General features: G+C 39.4%; 1 protein-coding gene across 9 annotated transcripts in view; it reads left to right on the top strand.

Annotated features, from left to right (window-relative positions):
• The window catches only part of ggps1 (geranylgeranyl diphosphate synthase 1), a 49,791-nt gene extending 36,845 nt beyond the window's left edge, over positions 1-12,946 (top strand). For 8 of the 9 annotated variants that reach the window (XM_060852583.1, XM_060852610.1, XM_060852575.1 and 5 more), the window contains 2 exons: positions 1,918-1,988; positions 11,300-12,946. In XM_060852583.1, coding sequence (XP_060708566.1) covers positions 1,918-1,988; positions 11,300-12,055 — 827 coding nt within the window. In that variant the 3' untranslated portion in view covers positions 12,056-12,946. Of the gene's footprint in view, positions 1-1,917; positions 1,989-8,331; positions 8,532-11,299 lie in introns of all 9 variants that reach the window. The other variant, XM_060852619.1, reaches the window with a different exon arrangement.
• Positions 12,947-17,463: the final 4,517 nt, after the last annotated feature.

Raw genomic sequence — 17,463 nt, forward strand, 5'->3', positions numbered from 1 at the left:
GTTGAGTGGCATTAAATGAATTGTTGGGTCGGAAGACCCAAGATGTGGAATGGCCAACTCCTTTACTCTTGGTCTGTGACACTATAATAAGGGCATGCTGAGAATTGGACCTTTTTTATTTGGTTAGCTATAGTGTTGAGTCTTGATGCTGTTTTATGGGTATAGCACTGGTTGGAAAGTTTGTACTATAATTGTTTCCAGCATGGAGAGTTTTGATAACATTTCCAACTGTTCCTGATCCAAGAGATCCCTCTGGTATTCATTGTGGTACTGCAACAGCCCACCACTTAAATTGGAAATTCCACTATACTTGGATATCTTAAATGCTATCTAAACTATATTCCAAAGCCTTTTCAAACTATAGTCCAATGTAGTTGGTATTTGTCCAAAACCCAATTCTTGTTAGTTCATTCAGAATGTGTGGTGATGTGATTATCACTGGCCTGGTAATAATTACAAGAACAACAATTCAAATTCGACCACAACTTAAGCATTTGAATTCAGTTCAAGTTTTAAAAAGATGATGCATTGATCGGCTGTCTGTGCTGCACTATTCTATGAAACCCAGAAATAAGTTGGTATCAATAACTAAATAACCCTGCAGCTGTCAGATCCTCAGATGTTGCCTGACCTGCTGTGCTTTTCCAGCACCGCTCTGGCTTCCAGCATCTGTAGTCCTGACTTTTGCCGAGATTATCCTAGAAATCCTAACTGATTCACTGATGTTGTTTTACAGAAGAAACCTGCTGTCCTTGCATTGTCTGTACCAGGCCAACATGGTCTGCTCTTCACTACATTTTTTTTAGCTTGTCAATTAGATAATTGATAGTGTTTATCTTAAGCAGCTTTCATCACTTACTGTGTAAGTGCAGGATGTGCTAAGCAGCAGTCTAGGCATTGGTCAAGAAGGACAAGAGCAGAAAGTGTATGATAATGTATCCACTCGGTTGCATATCATTGACTAGGATGTCTATAAGATGTAGCTTCATAGTCACTGGGTTAAATCTTGAACGTAGTACCCGTAACAGCTCTGTGACCATTCAAAAAGATACCTCACCCACAGCACTTAGGGGATTGGCAATAAATATTGGCATTACCAATTATGCCTACATAAGGGTGGTTTTTTGTTTGTCGCTTTCCATTTTGGTTAATCAAATGCTGCTGAAATGTACACGCTTCCAACAAATTGAAATTTTGACTTGCTCAGTGTGGTTTTGAGTTAATAACTTCTGAAATGAGATCTGAAGGATTGCATTGACTAATGGTTGTAACAAGTGTCATAGTCATACAGCATAGAAACAATCTCTTGCAGTCCAACTAGTCTACACCAACCAATTTTCTCAAAATATAATAGTTCCATCTGCCTGCATTTGGCCCATATCCTTCCAAACTTTTCCTATTCATGTACCTACCTAAATGTCTTTTAAACATTCTAACTACCTGTATCCATTTCTGCCTGCGACAGTTCATTCCTCAAACGGACTACTTTTTATAAAAAGCAACTATTGCTGTTCATGTACTAATTGAAACTTTTTTTCTTCTAACCTTTTAATGTTCCCTAATTTTGAACATCCCCATCCTGGGGAAAAGGCCTTCGTCATTCGCCTCATCCATGCTCCTCGAGATTACCCTTCAAACTCTTACATTCCAGTGAAAAAATTCTCTTTGTAACTCAAACCCTCAACTCCTGAAAGTTTCAGGAAGGTTTTGCTGGGATGAGCATTATTTCTGGTGCCAAGGTCAAAGGTGTTACCAATTCAGTGTCATTCCTTGGAGATTTTTTTTGGGTTTGATACATGTGTCTTGGCCAATTCACGAGTCAACCACATTTGCTCTGGAGTCATGTGTTGGCCAACAGATATTGTTCTATAAAGGGCATCATTAAACAAAATCAATTTTGAAATCTTTTTAAATCAGGCAAACAATTGAGAACCAAACTTTCGGAAGCCTTTAACCACTGGCTGAATGTCCCGGAAGAGAAACTGAAGGTAAGAGTTCCTTGCATCATCATAAAGATGTTGTTGAGTTTTATTTTGTGAAATTATTATTTCTAATAGCTATGAATTGTAGGTTACAAGTTAAAATGTAAAAGTTGGTTTATACATTGTTTTTTTTTAAAGATATTTTTATTAGAAATTTAATATTTTGACAGTTACAAAAATAAACAGAACTTTCAAGCACAAACATTATATATTTAAGATCTATTTTTATATTAATCATCAAAATTCAAAGGAATGATACTAAAGAAGAAAGAAAAACAATGAAACTCAGTTAACTACTAATCTAATCCACAATTATCCAGAGTGTATAGTTGAGTCACTTACATCCTTCAAACAAGAGAAAATGTTCTCTAATACACTCATAACAGTATAATAAAAAGGAAACTATTTCCAAACAATAAGAACAAAAAAAATAAAACATGTTTGAATGGAGATCCTCCCCCTTGTTCTCAGGGGGCCTTACTTCCTTTCTAAAGGTCCACCATATCCTCTCCCAAACAGTGTCCCACCCTTGACCCGGGCGCTCCTTAATAGGATTTAGATATAATACCGAGCTAGAATTGACAGTGAGCGCCCCACCCCCACCCCTCCCCACCCATACCTGAGTATATCTGATAGCATCAATGCCACGTACAAACACACATAACTATAAAATTACAACTCCAACAAATTACAATTAAGTATAATAACATAAAATAGCAAGAGAAGACAACCCTGCTCCCAGAAGCAAAAGTAAAGTAGAGTAAAGTATCCATTTCTCCCCACGGAGTGTGGAAGAGGCAAGCCAACATAAATTGTCTCTTACGATTTATTTAAACGAGTCTAAAAGTTCCTTAGCCTCTTCTGGTGATCTAAAATTATACTCGGATCCTTCGTGGGTAAAGCATAACGTCGCTGGGTAGCGTAAGGTGTATTGAATATTTAAGTTCCTTAGACATTTCTTCACCTCATCAAACGCCTTCCTCCTTCGTGCCAAAGCCGGGGAGAAGTCCTGAAATAACATAATCTTGGATCCTTCATGAATCATAGCTTTAGGATCCTTTCCAAGATTTCTGGAGGCATCCAGGAGTATCTGCCTCTCCCTATAACTCTGCAGCCGGAACAGGACCGGGCGTGGGCGCTGGTTTGGGCCAGATCCGCGTACTGCGACCCGGTAGGCCCACTCCACCCTTACCCGGTCAGTTTCAGCCCCCAGGTTTAAAAGCTGGGGCAACCATCGCTCCAGAAATACTGCTAACTGTCCCTTCTCTTCTTGTTCAGGGAGGCCCAGAAGACGGATATTCTTTCTCCGATTTCTATTATCCAGGTCATCCATGTAGATTTCAAAGGCCCGGACTCTCTGCTCCAGAGCTGGCACCTGTTCTGCAGCTGTTTGTGCTGCAGCCTCGGAGGTCGTGGCCTTTAGCTCCGCCCCCTCCACTCGGCCCTGTAATTCCTCAATAGCCTGGCTGTGTTTCTGCAGCTTTTCTTCGAATGAGTTCCATCTCTGTCTGGATTCTGCAATGAAATTGACGAGTGTCGTTTCCAGCCTGGCAATCATCTCTTCAAGGCCTGTTTTTACATCAGCTGCAGCCGGAGGAGGAGAGGAGGGTGGGGGAGGGGTCTTTGTTTTCTGAGAGCTGCGGGGTCCCTTTGGTTTATTCATTATCCACTTAATATTAAACTGCTTAAATATAATAGTAAGCAGCTAATTAAGGTTAGAAATTTTTTTGGTAAGTGTGGTGGGGGTGAGTAACTCACTTTACCCAGGTTTTGGGAAGAGCACTGTAAACTCAGACTTGCTGAGTCGCCGCCATCTTGGATCTCATACATTGTGTTTTAACCTCAACAAAATATTGCAATGATTTTGTCATTCACATAGTCACAATTTCTGTTGATGGTAGTTTGGTAGCTATATGAAGTTGTGCAGAATACAAAAGGAAACTATTTGGGTCGTCATACCAATGCCAGTTCTTTTGAAAGAGCTGTCCAATTTGCGCTGCTTTACTGTTTACATAAATTCAATGTCAAAAAACTGAAGTCTCAACATTGGAAAAACTCAGGTCTGCAATCTTGTTTTTTAATCAACTAATTTTAAATTTGTCAATTTTCTGCTTGCAAACTGTTTCTCCTTATCAATTCTATCAAAACCCATAACTTTGAACATAACTTGGGGTGTCCCAAAAACGTTTTCTGGTCTCTCCACATGGTCAAGTCCTTTTCACTACTGGTAACATTCTAGCAAATCACCTGTGCACTTTTTAGATTAGATTACTCAGTGTGGAAACAAGCCCTTCGGCCCAACAATTGTACACCAACCCTCCAAAGATCAACCCACCTCCCTACATTTACCCCCTCACCTAACACTGGGCAATTTAGCATGGCCAATTCACCTAACCACATTTTTTGCACTGTGGGAGGAAACCGGAGCACCTGGAGGAAACCTGCGCAGACACTGGGAGAATGTGCAAACTCCACACATCTTGAAGTGTGGTGCATAGACTCCCAAATACTAGTGATGCATCTTGGAAAGCATTCTATCTGGATGGGTGACGGCTTGGTATGGCAGCTGCTCTGCCCAGGACTGTAAGAAACGACAGTTGTGAACACAGGCAGTTCATCACGCAAGCCAACCTTGCATCTGTTGACTCCATCTGTACTAGCTACCTTGGAAAGGCAGCCAACGTAATGGAAGGCTTTCCATCCTCGTTCTCATCTTTTCCAACACCCTCTTCTTTGGGCAGAAGATTTTAAGAAAAGCTTCAGCTCACATACCAGCAGATTCAAGGACAGCTTCTTCCCTGCTTGCTTCAACTTCTGAATGGACCTCAAATTTTAAATTTAATTTTGATCTGTTTTTGCACCTTTGCAGCTGTAACATTATATTCCCTGCTCTGTTCTATTACCCCAATGAACTCTTTGTGGTGTGATCTGTCTATACCAAATACAAAGTGAAATTTTTCACTGTACCTAGATACATATGACAATAATAACTCAAACCTGAATTTGACGCCCCCACTGGGGGTCTAAGGCCTGGTTTAAACAGTTCTACATAACTTTGCTGTACACTAACTTGGTGCTCTAAATCTAGTTCTGAAGTTGGCATAATTGGAGAGGATACGAGAAATTTACTGTGTATAACTGTGACCCTCTACCAATACACTTAAATATAATGCAAAGCTTAAAAGGAAAGATTATTTTTGTTGGCTTCATGATACTTGTTTTGAATGTAGCTTTGACCACCTGAGCTGGATGGTTTGCTGGAATGAGCAAACCTATATCCAGAACCTCAACCTGAGCTCCACATTTTCTCAAAACTCACTACCATTATACACATTGGTTTAAAAAATGGTGCACTCTGAGCAGTGAGTATTTTTTCATTTTAGTATGGAACCAGAATAGTGTGCTTATTTAGCATTGATTTGCATTTGAGTTTGAGCATTGACAAAAATTGTCTGAGCACTTTGACAGACAACAAGAATAAGAACTGATTATACTGGTCTCTAAATTATTAATATGCAATGCAGTCAGTCTTTTTCAAATGTTTGATTAAACATGTTTAGTTGCTGATATTTCAATCCAAGTTCTCATCAGCATTAATGAGGCCACCACAGTTAGTTCTTGAACTTGTTCAACTTTACATCCTCCTTGTCTCAATAACATTCAACATAATAAAGTGCATCTTGAAGGATAGGCAGGAAGGTTTTTGAGGGAGTTCAAAGGTTGGTGTAGTCGAAGGCCTAGTCCCCGGTGGTAGTGTGAATATTGGTAGTGTGCTCACGAAAGGAGTGCAAGCATCTGCGGGTTGGGGCTAGATAAGATTGCAGTCATGCTGGGGACCAAGGCTATTGAGTTTTGAATGCAAGGCAGAATCTGATACCTAACTTCGGAATATTTTCCGGAAGGGCTACCACTGTGCTGCTTCTCTCTCTCGTTATGTCTACTATTCATCACAGTGGCTGATAAGTGATCCATGACATCTGTTGATGGACTTTGTTAGGTGTGTGATTGATATGAAATGATAGATATAAGGAAGGCTAATTAAGTTTATCTTTTGAAACTATTTGACTTGCAAGCTAGTATTTTCCTGAATGACTGCACTGTAGGGATTCTCTAACTTGGCTTTACCAAAATGGCTGGCCACTGGTCAGGCCCGAACTCTTACTGGAAAAGACATTACCCAATTAAGAAACAAAGTCCTGTAAATAGAGAGGCAGGACATGCCACCAGGGTGGCACGGTGGCTCAGTGGTTAGCACTGCTGCCTCTCAGCACCAGGGTCCCAGGTTCAATTCCAGCCTCCGGCGACTCTGCACACTGTACGCGTTCTCCCAGTGTCTGCGTGGGTTTCCTCCCACAGTTGAAAGATGTGCAGGGCAGGTGAATTGGCCATACTAAATTGCTCCGTGTTAGGTGAATTCGTCAGAGGGGGATGGGTCTGGGTGGGTTACTCAGTCAGTATGGACTTGTTGGGCCAAAGGGCCTGTTTCCACACTGTAGATAATCTAATCAGTGCTTCACCAGAGACTCTTACTGATGTTACCTAGTATGGTGACAAAATGTCTGAAAACAAGTCTTCTGGCTCTGTGAGCTAACTTCAACTTATTTATTTAGAATGTCCGTCTGTCATGTTGGCCCAACGGATATGTTGCTGAACTGCACATCTGATTGAGTCATTGCAAGGACTTGGCTTTCCCCATTACCTTGTATGAAATGCAAATAACTGCACTTCCAAGCACATGAGGACCTAAGCACCAATCTTGATGGCATGCTACTTAGTGCGTTTTGCCTGAAAAATAGCCGTTTGTGCCACTCATCTGGTAGAAAGCAGTGTCAACTAAAATAGTTGGCCCTTGCAAATACCTAGAATCTTAAGGTCATCGTCTTCTCAGATTTGAATCCTGTTCAAAATAAGCTTGAATGAGGACTATTTAAACTAGAGTCTTTACAATATTTTTTACAGGCACTCCTATTAAAATGTGCACCTACTGAGCTTTGTTTTAGCCCACTTGATATTTCTTATACAAAAGGTGGTTTAAAACCCCTTTGCCTTTCATTTATGCTTACATTAAATTATTTGTTTCTATTTGATAAATCAGCTGCATTCTCATTCATGGTCTGGCACAATTTCTGGAATCTTAAACTTGTTCCAGCAAATCATGTGATGCTCAGGAATTGGAAGGTGGGAACACATCTAAAATTTGTCTTGTAATAAATGTCTATTTCATGGAAACAGTTCTAAGCTGTCTGATTAGATATTGGCTAAGTTCTCTGCTGAATTCACATACATGATATTCTTGCCTACTACAAAACTATCCATCTTGATTTTTCAGTTGGCCCAACTTTGAGGTAGTGTACCAGACTTTCACTGCCCTTCATGTGAAGTGCTTTGTGACATCACTCTTAAATGCCTTGCTCTAACTTTGAGGTTATGCTCCTTTCATCCTCTTTATCCTACCAGGAACACTTAATTCTGGTATTATTCTGCTGCCCCTTCTCAAATCAATGTGAATGCAATGCATTCAGTCTACTTATCTGACCTAACATTGGGACACAGACTTAAACCTCACCTTCAGTGCATACTGAGCTGGCATGGCACCTATTGTTTAAAAGCTATCTTAAGAATGTATCTTTAAGAAAGTTTTGGGATTTACATATGAAGGAACTGAAACATGATCATTCTAAAAGATTAAAGACTTAAGTTAAATTTGTTTAATATTACATTTCATGCCACTGCAATCCTGTAGCTATAAAAGTCTGTTATGATTTGCTCCACAACCACCTGATGATGAAGCAGTGCTTTTGAAAGCTAGTGCCTCCAAATAAACCTGTTGAACTCACCTGGTGTTGATTTGACTTTGTCCACCCCAGTCAACACTGGCACCTCCAAATCACTGCTGCATCAAGGATTCCAAATGGTCCTCCAGTGCAAGTCTCTTCTGCATTGTAGGAATGTTTGTTTGATCTTAAGAGTATCTTGGCCAATGACTTTTGAAACACTGACTCCAGCAGATCCTATAGATAGATGAGTACATTTCGGTGCTGTTACAGTTGTAATGGGGTCAGCATTTGCATTCCTCTGTAGCTTGGTTTATCCCAGCATGTCTGTTCGTTGCTATGTTGCCCCTTTTTGAATAAGAGTACAGTTTCATGGTGTATTGACACTGCACTTCCTTTTGTAACTTGGGTATTGAAATGTGGGTTTTCTGATGTGTGACCATCACAAAGTTTTGAAGGAATCTTTTTTTGTTTTGGCCGGTCATATGGGTAAAGTCTTAGTACCATGAAGTACCTACCACTTTGGAATATTTCTAATTTTGTTTATAACAGCATTTGACACAGTGCATTCTCAGCTTCTTTAGGTATCCCACGGCTCTGATTTACAGAGGACACTCAACTACCCAATGAAACGTCCTCCTGTTGTGGAAGGGAGTTATATTTAGCAACAGAAACCAGGAAGGAAAACCAAATTTTGACACCATGCTGGACTGATCAATCTAAATGTGAGAAATTCCCATGAGCCCTAGTTTGAAATCCTACACAAAGGAGCCAGGTATAACTGTAGCAAACATGACATGAATTGTGTAAATGTCTGAAATCCGGATATCCTGATTTACCTTGTTTTCCTATCTAAATTTGGCTGTCTGGTTTCTTTTTATAAAACTTTACATGGTTTCTTACAAGGTGCAGTGGTCATGTCCCTGTCTCTGAGTGAAGAAACCCATGTTCAACTTCCACCTGCTCCAGAGATGCAGACAAACATCTCTGTTCAGGGTTGATTAGAAAAATCCAGTTTCGTATCTGAGGCTAGGTTGAAGATAGTGAAGAATGTTAAATTTAATCTAGCTCTTAACTGGTGCACATGGATGGCTACATGTATCCTTGATAGGGGCTGGACAACATCTCGTCTAATTGATGTCTGAATGTCTTTTGTTTTCGAGTGAAGCTGATTGCAAATCTAGGTGCTGTTAATCCTGGTGTGTGTTGTGCTACATTAATGTTACGATACTTTAATAATGGCAAGGCCAGTACATTTAGTAACAATGATTTTGCATCTATTTCTCACTGGTAACTTGAGCTTGATTGAACATAATCATGGTCAATCCCCAAATTTGGACAGCAACTGCACTTGGTTTAATGTGAGCTTCTCTTTTTCCCTATGTTAGTGCTGAATTGACTTTCAGTCCGTAAGGAATCAAGGGTTATTGGGGAGGGTAGGTAAAGTGGAGTTGAGGGTCATCAGATGAGCTATGATCTCACTGAAAGCAGACTTGATGGGCTGAATGACCTGTTTCTGCTCCTACATCTTTATGGTATTCTGCTACTTTAAGTTGAGCATTCTAGTCAACGTTTCCGTTATGTCAGCATAATTACATCCTCCTCATTGTTCAGTTTTTACCATTCATTTCAGTTGTTGAGTACATGTTTACTTTCCAGAATCACATTACCTTCTGAACCAAAATGATCATTGAACATAGGGGCAATAAAAGTTGGCTGGTTAGCCACTTAAGTTCCACCATTCAGTTGGATCATAGCTGATCCATGACCTAATTCAATACAGCAACTTTTGTCCTGATTTTGCTTTCACCTTGGGTGAAGATAAGTCTCCAGTTTTTGAATTCACAGTTGTCTATTCATTGTTTCAGCAAGTGAATACCAAACTTCATTTTTGTATTGGAGTGATTACTAACTTCAGCTCTGAAAGTTTGGGCTGTAGTTTTTTTAGGCACTACCTCTTAGTTTTTGAGTAGGGTACAGAAAGAATGTGTACTTAATACCTTGCAAACCTGGATTAAACTACACCCAAAACTTCAAATTGTATAATCCTAGTTGTTTATTTCTCTCCTGTATCTTAACCCTTTAACATCCAGAAGTGGATCTAGTAAATCTGTGCTCTGAGACTGGCATACCTTCCCTCAAGTTTGAGACCCAGAATTATTCATGGCACTCCTGGTTTGTTCCAGCCAGAGCTTTTCATACTTGAAGTATGATACCTACCATAGGGTTGTAAGGTTTTTTGACAGTTGAATACTTGTAAACTACATTTTATCCACCACACCTCCAGCCAACCCTCCTAAATGAGAAGTGACAGCTGCACTGCGGAGTAACTGCACAATGTTTGTGGAAACAAATTCTGTAAAAAAGCAAAACGCTGCAAATGCTTGAACGCTGAAACATTAAATGCACAAAAAACTCAGTAGATCTTTAGCATCTGTTGAGAGAAATTGTTCACCTGTTGCGTCAGCTATAACTAACTGCAAAACAATTTTTGGTGGGGCAGTTTGAGAATATTGTTACAATTTGATCCTTTTGAAATAAATATTAAATGACTGGTCACATTACACTATTATTGGCTATGAAATGCTTCAGTTTATTTCCATTCATTTCAGTTTTTTATTAAACTTTACAACTCAGGCTATCTTAACACACCTAGGATCTTGATGGTCAGAGGTATAGAGTCCAAAAACAAGGAAATTATTGTAAACCTTTGCAAGTCCCTGGTTAGGCCTCAGCTAGAGCACTGTCTTATCCTTGTTACAATGCTTTAGGAAATAAAGCCTTGGGAGGATGCAGAGAATAATTACGCAAGTGGACCTGAATAGAGGAACTTGAGTTAGTGGGGACAGTGAAAAATGGGACTTTATTTTCTCTTAAATCTCCCAGTCATCAACTCTATTCTAACACCTGCTCAACAGGGGTTTTCATGGAGTAGTTGGGGATAGGTTGTCTCCACTAGTTATGCTGACTGAATATGTGCCCTATGGTTTAATGACCTCCAATAGCAATAGGTAATTAACATAAGTAGAAAGATGTGAACTTCCTTAATGCTGCAAGTTATCATAGGAAAAGTTCAAGCCAAATTTGAAGTACAGTGGGGGGAAAAATGAGAGAATTGGACTAATTGGATAGCTCTTTTGAAGTGCTTGATTATTACTTTAGTTATGCTGTTAACTTTCACTGTTTACCAATAATTGCAAAGTTAGCAATTTTCATTTCCAACGGTGTTGCTAATAAGCTGAAGCTTAATGATATTCAGTAAATCAATCTCATTCACTTTTTAAGAATAAATTACGTTACACACACATTTTATCAGTGAAAATCCCTGCATGCTTCAGTGAGGCATAATCAAAAGGAGAGGGTAACAAAGGGTTAGAAAGGATTTAAAAACCAGAACGGGATTTTGTAGAGCTCTGGTGAAGCTTGAAGTAGCCAAGCCATATTTTGGTGGTGATGGTGTTTCCTACAGAGCTAAAATTGGTCTGTTGTCTTTTAAGTATGTTCTCTTTTTTACATTTTTAAATATTTCTGTTTTTGCTCTAGGTCATCATAGAAGTTACAGAAATGTTGCACAGTGCTAGTTTGCTGATCGATGATATTGAGGATAACTCTAAGCTGCGCCGTGGGTTTCCTGTGGCACACAGTATCTACGGTGTTCCATGCGTCATTAACTCTGCCAACTATGTTTACTTTTTGAGTCTGCAGAAGGTGATGACCCTTGACCACCCAGAAGCCATTAAAATCTTCACACACCAGCTACTTGAACTGCATCGAGGTCAAGGCTTGGACATTAATTGGAGAGATACATACACTTGTCCCACATTGGAAGATTATAAGGCCATGGTGCTACAGAAAACTGGAGGACTCTTTGGACTGGTTGTTGGCCTCATGCAACTATTCTCTGAAAATAAATCAGACTTCAAGCCTCTTCTTAACACACTGGGGCTTTTGTTCCAAATACGTGATGATTATGCAAACTTAACATCTAATGAATACAGTGCAAATAAGGGGTTTTGTGACGATTTAACAGAGGGAAAGTTTTCATTCCCTGTTATTCATGCCATCTGGTCACATCCAGAAAGTACACAAGTGCAGAATATTTTGCGACAGCGAACTGAGAATGTGGATGTCAAGAAATACTGTGTGAGTTATCTTGAAAAGTTGGGTTCTTTTGCTTACACCAGAGAAACGCTCAAAACATTGGAATTGGAAGCTTACAAAAGTATTGACAACTTAGGGGGTAACCCACAGTTAGCAGCTTTAATTGATCAACTTAGTGAAATATATCAAAATACATAAAAATGGTTTCCTTTCCTTTTGTTTATGGAGACCCATTCCCCTCTTGTACCCCTTTATGTACATGCACCTTGTCATGAGTGCTTTTACTTGATTTCTCTGTCACTTCTCATCCTGTCCAGTGCACTCTGATTTGAGTTCTTGTTCTCTCCTGTGATTCTTCTTCTATGACCTGATACATTCTACTCTCTCATCCTTAGCCCTGCAGTATATATCATTAGTTTAAAATACAAAAATTGATAAACTGGAAGTACTAAGAATGTTGAGATTCCAGTTGAAAATGTAGGCTCTCCACCTTTTTAAAAAATGATTAACTCCAGATGAGCAAATTTTAGATGGCATGATGGTAATTTATCACCCCGGTGTTTCGTCAAGAATATAACAAAGAGCAGAAATACAGTGGTCCAGTCTCGTGATTGCATTTTCCAAGCAGCATAATTTACAGCCCCACCCTCCCTTACCTTGCCTCTCATTGTGTTAGAGGCCAGCTCATCATTGAGTTCTTGTTGCATGAGAATTTCACTGATCTGAGGATGCCTATAAAGACCTATTACTCTTAATGCATATCTTAAGAATGGTGATGGGAGATGTCAAGACACTGGCTGAGGTCACTTGCAGGTGGGGTCTTGAGGCCTATGATGAAGCAGATAATCTGAGGTAATTGCACTGTATCATAAGCATTGGAGAGCAGTATGTCATACACTTCCCTACTGCACTGGTTGAGACTACAGGAGTTATGGTAGAGCTGAATAACTTAATGCTTGTTATTAGATAACTAGTATGTAGTTATAACTTGGCTTTTAATATCAAACGAAAGGTGCTATCTGTACGCAAACTAATCTCTTCCATTATGTTTGTGGTTTATTTTGAAAATAAATTTAAAGTCCTATTTGACTTGCTGAGTGTTTTATTGTTTCCTTTTCTGATGGATTTTCAATCCAGTTACTTAATCAGAATTATTTCTAGTTGGTGCATTTTGAACACATCAGCAGTCAAGCCTCATCTCCGGTTTGCTTCATGTTTGATATTCGTCCTTTTGTAAGGAATAATGTAGTTCCCTTCTGTTGCCCTGGTCAATCGATGCTCTATAAACTGTTTTTTCTTTTAGGGCATATTGAGTTACAAACTCATGCCACTACTTTGTTGTGCTGTGGTATCTGTCCACATACTTTTTGAAGTATCAAGAGAGGAGCTTATCTGTCCTCAGGAATTTCATGTCATATTTGTGCACCTCATTGTCTTTAAAATTATTACTTGAAGCGTAAGTGTTTCTATCCTGTGGACTCTTTGCCAGCCATCTGCCTTAAAATCTCTACACTATGGACCCTACCCAACAATATGAATATTGCCATTTTGAAGCAATTTTCAGCCATGTGGTTCATGCTCAATGGGCAGTGGACTGCAACTTAAGATTGGTCTCCTTTGTCCAAGATGGAAAGAAGCTTCAATTTTAAAAAAAAACATTGCAGTCCAATTTAATCAAGATCGCAGAGTTGGGATCAAAACTACAGCTGTTCCTTCAGGAATGTCAAACTTCATGTGTAATCATCCACCAGTGTTGTGGAGTTAAGTGAGAGCTGACTGTACTTAGATGTCCAAGATATTAAGGGTTAATGTGCTGATCAATACAATTTCAGAGCCACTTTGAAATTTAGGATCACTGGTTACTGATTGTGCAACTCTTGGATGTTAATGGTGATAAATTAAGTTCAAATGATGTTGAACGAATGATTTATACATGCATGGATGTTGGAGCCTTTTCTCATAACCATCTTTTCCCACAGTACGACTTCGTACAGCAAACACAGCTTTTTGTTTAACGACTTTGTGCTGCCATATGAACGGTAGTTTGATATCCTTTTTGGCTGTTTTACTGTGTTCTAAAAGCTTTGTCCAGTCCTTCCATTATTGATACTATATTTTGAGTCAGATTAGTATTTTTTTTAAATGGTAGCTGATTTGTTCATTTGTTTCTAGGCTCTCAATTTCTCTAGAGCTGAGTCACCATTTTGGAATTGGAAGGCGATCATTGGCCTTGTAAGACTGAAAGGATGCTTAAGTTCAGGAATCGTATATGCTTAACAAGTTTTTTGCAGCCTTTCTTGGTATGACTAAAACCGTATAACTGGTTTGGCAATGTTTAGGCTACCATAAATTACTTGAGCCGTGTTTCTGCTGACCTTGACAGTAGATCATGCTGAGATTGCAAAACCAATCTGAAAATCTTGATATCATTAATTCAATTGCTGTGATTTTACTCCAGGTTTCTGTATTGTTTTTCCCCAGAGAAAATCAACTGCACAATGGATAATCATGCAACAACAAATGTTTTTGAAATTTACTTGTCAACCTAACTCATCCAGTGGTTGATAGTTGAGTATTTTGATGAGATTAGATTACTTAGGCCCAACAAGTCCACACCGATCCGCCGAAGTGCGATCTGCCGAAGTGCAACCCACCCAAATTCATTCCCCTCCATTTTAACCCCTTCACCTAACACTGGGCAATTTAGCTTGGCCAATTCACCTAACTTGCACATTTTTGGACTATGGGAGGAAACCGAAGCACCCACGCAGACACAGTGTGCGCAAACCCCACACAGACAGTCGCCTGAGCGGGAATTGAACCCAGGTCTCTGGTGCTGTGAGGCAACAGTGCTAACCATTGCCACCGTGCTGATTCATCAGAGGAAGATGCATCTCCTATTACCATGTGGAAAAATACACAGCCCAGAAGAGTTAATCGGTTGAATAAGTCCATTTCGGTCTTTGTTCCTCTTGAGCCTTCTATCCTTCCTCATTGAACTTGTAATACATCCTATTTTCTTTGCATTTACTTAGCTTCCTTTTAAATCTATCTTTTATTGATCAACTATTGTGGTAACTGGTTCCGTTTTCTCTGCATTTTTTATGCATGAGTTTCTGAATTCTTTATTTGATTCCTTGATGACTAATTTTATATTAACAGCATACAGTTTTTTTTCACTTCCACAAATGAAAATACTGTCTACTCAATTAAAACCTTCCATCATTCTTGGCCTCCAGTAGGTCATTCTTCTTACGCCTTCTGTTTGGAGAAATGTTTCTAAATTTGTACTATGTTCCAAGGCACTTTATAGGATGGTGGTAAAATATAATTTGACCATCAGCAACTTGGAGACATTAAGATGACTCTTTAATTGGATTTTTTTTTTAAAAAGGTAAGCCCCCAACTTAGAGCTAGGTCTTGCCACATGTTGGGTAAATTCCACAAATGGAGGAAAGGTAACTACACAGGTTATGCTAAATAGAGCAGGATTTTGGGTGATCTGTTCAGGGTGTTTTAAAATCTTGCAAATTTAGTAGGGACCCAATTTATCCAATCAAGGTTTCCACAACATGAACTTTTTCTGATTAATGACATCAGGTAGAAAAGGCCAAATTATTCATTTGGAGCTTTAAAAATTGGACACTGACACATTTTGAAAAGTAAGTCAGGGCATTGTTGGATGTAGAGCAAAGGCTAATAAATGGAAGTGTAATACAATTTCTGGCAGAACAAATTTTGAGGGATTCCTGGTTAGTTCCTGTTTCTGTATTTACAAGTGGAGGGCGTCCTGTACGTACTTTATACTAAACTTTTGGCCAATGGCCTTCTCCTTGGAGAACCTGAGACTGACCCCCTCCACTATTGTCCTGTCCCTTTTTTAACAGTTTTCATGACCACATTCAGATAGCACTTTCTTGATTATTACTTGTGTGTACTAGTCATTCTGTATCAGCTTTTTCTAAGACTTGAAATCCCACTGTCTAATTTTGTATGTTAACTGCTACACTCACAGCATGTGCTCATTTTAGATTTGTTTGGGATTTAACTATAACTCTAGAAGTCTTGATCTTGACCCAGAATTTACACCAAGTGCCACTGCTTTTCAAAAAAAATTCTTTGCTCTCTTAAGACATTTATGCCTTTAAGTGTAAACAAATGCTTAGTGTTTGCTGTCTTTCAGTCGTGCACTTTACTAATTCTGGGATTAACTTTAAGATTTCTTATGTTTTGGCATTTTTACAACTATGGAAAGAACATGTGTAGCTAATTAAAACAAATTGGTGAATGTATGGATGTTTAATTTGTCACTTTTACACTTCAGTTAAGAATTTGTCATTGTGGTGGTGTTTGACAGGTCAAGGAGGAAGTTCTGTTTTGTGTATGTGAAATATTCCAAATAACTAATGCAAGTGTTCACTCTTGTACATTTGAGACTATAAATGAGACTACTTTATTTGAGATGTTATTTATTCACATGCTTTGTGTTGGTGTTGGGCCTTTTTATTCCTGTTATCCATTCTTGCTTGGCCCTCTGCGCACGACTGGGGGTGGATGTGATTTTAGGTAAGAGTCCCACTGTGGGCGGCACGGTGGCACAGTGGTTAGCACTGCTGCCTCACAGCACCTGTAGACCCGGGTTCAATTCCCGACTCAGGCGACTGACTGTGTGGAGTTTGCACGTTCTCCCCGTGTCTGCGTGGGTTTCCTCCGGGTGCTCCGGTTTCCTCCCACAGTCACAAAGATGTGCAGGTCAGGTGAATTGGCCAAGCTAAAATTGCCCGTAGTGTTAGGTAAGGGGTAAACGTAGGGGTATGGGTGGGTTGCGCTTCGGCGGGTCGGTGTGGACTTGTTGGGCCGAAGGGCCTGTTTCCACACTGTAAGTCTAATCTAATCTAATCTAAGTCCTCTGTCCAGTACTGGGGTTCAAGTCTGCTGGGGTGGTGTAATTTGAGGCTCACGTCTACGTAGTATTGGGTTTCAAGTCTACTAGGTGGGTTGATTTTTCAGGTTCAAATTTGCTGCACTGTGCTTAGGTTTGAGCTCCATATTTAAGTGGGGTTCAAGCCCCCATGGCGAGTAAAGTGAGAGAGGGGTTAAAGTCCCCTAGTGATGAAATTTGAGGCTCTGTGGGTCTTTATTCTGGGGGAAGAGTGTGGCTTGGACTGTGGTTTCATGTGGTCTGCTGCAAGAGCTTTCTCCTTTTTTTTTTAAAAGTGTAATTTCAGTGAGCGGATGCAAAAACAATAAAAATGAGAAATGCTGAAATTACGATTGTACTAATACTTTAGTTGAAAAAGGAAAGTTTCGAGGTATATTGTGCCATGCTGAGAGTGTTTGTTTGATATTCAAAAAGTTTTGTTTTTAAAAACACAATCTGGTTCGAAAAGTCCTTAATTGTTTTGTCTTGTTTGAATTAGGGTCATGTGTTTTGTGGGCTGTGTAATGGACAGATTTTGTTTCTCCATTGAAATTGAACAACATTATGTCCCTTCTTAAAAATTATCGAATTTGTAACTTTAAAACAAATTGAGTTCCTTGAGCCCCTTTGTTTGAAATTCTACAGTTTTTTTTATAAGAAACAGTTGGGTCATTGGTCATGTTTT

Source organism: Hemiscyllium ocellatum, chromosome 3 (assembly GCF_020745735.1).
Source record: "Hemiscyllium ocellatum isolate sHemOce1 chromosome 3, sHemOce1.pat.X.cur, whole genome shotgun sequence".
NCBI classification, from domain to species: domain Eukaryota; kingdom Metazoa; phylum Chordata; class Chondrichthyes; order Orectolobiformes; family Hemiscylliidae; genus Hemiscyllium; species Hemiscyllium ocellatum.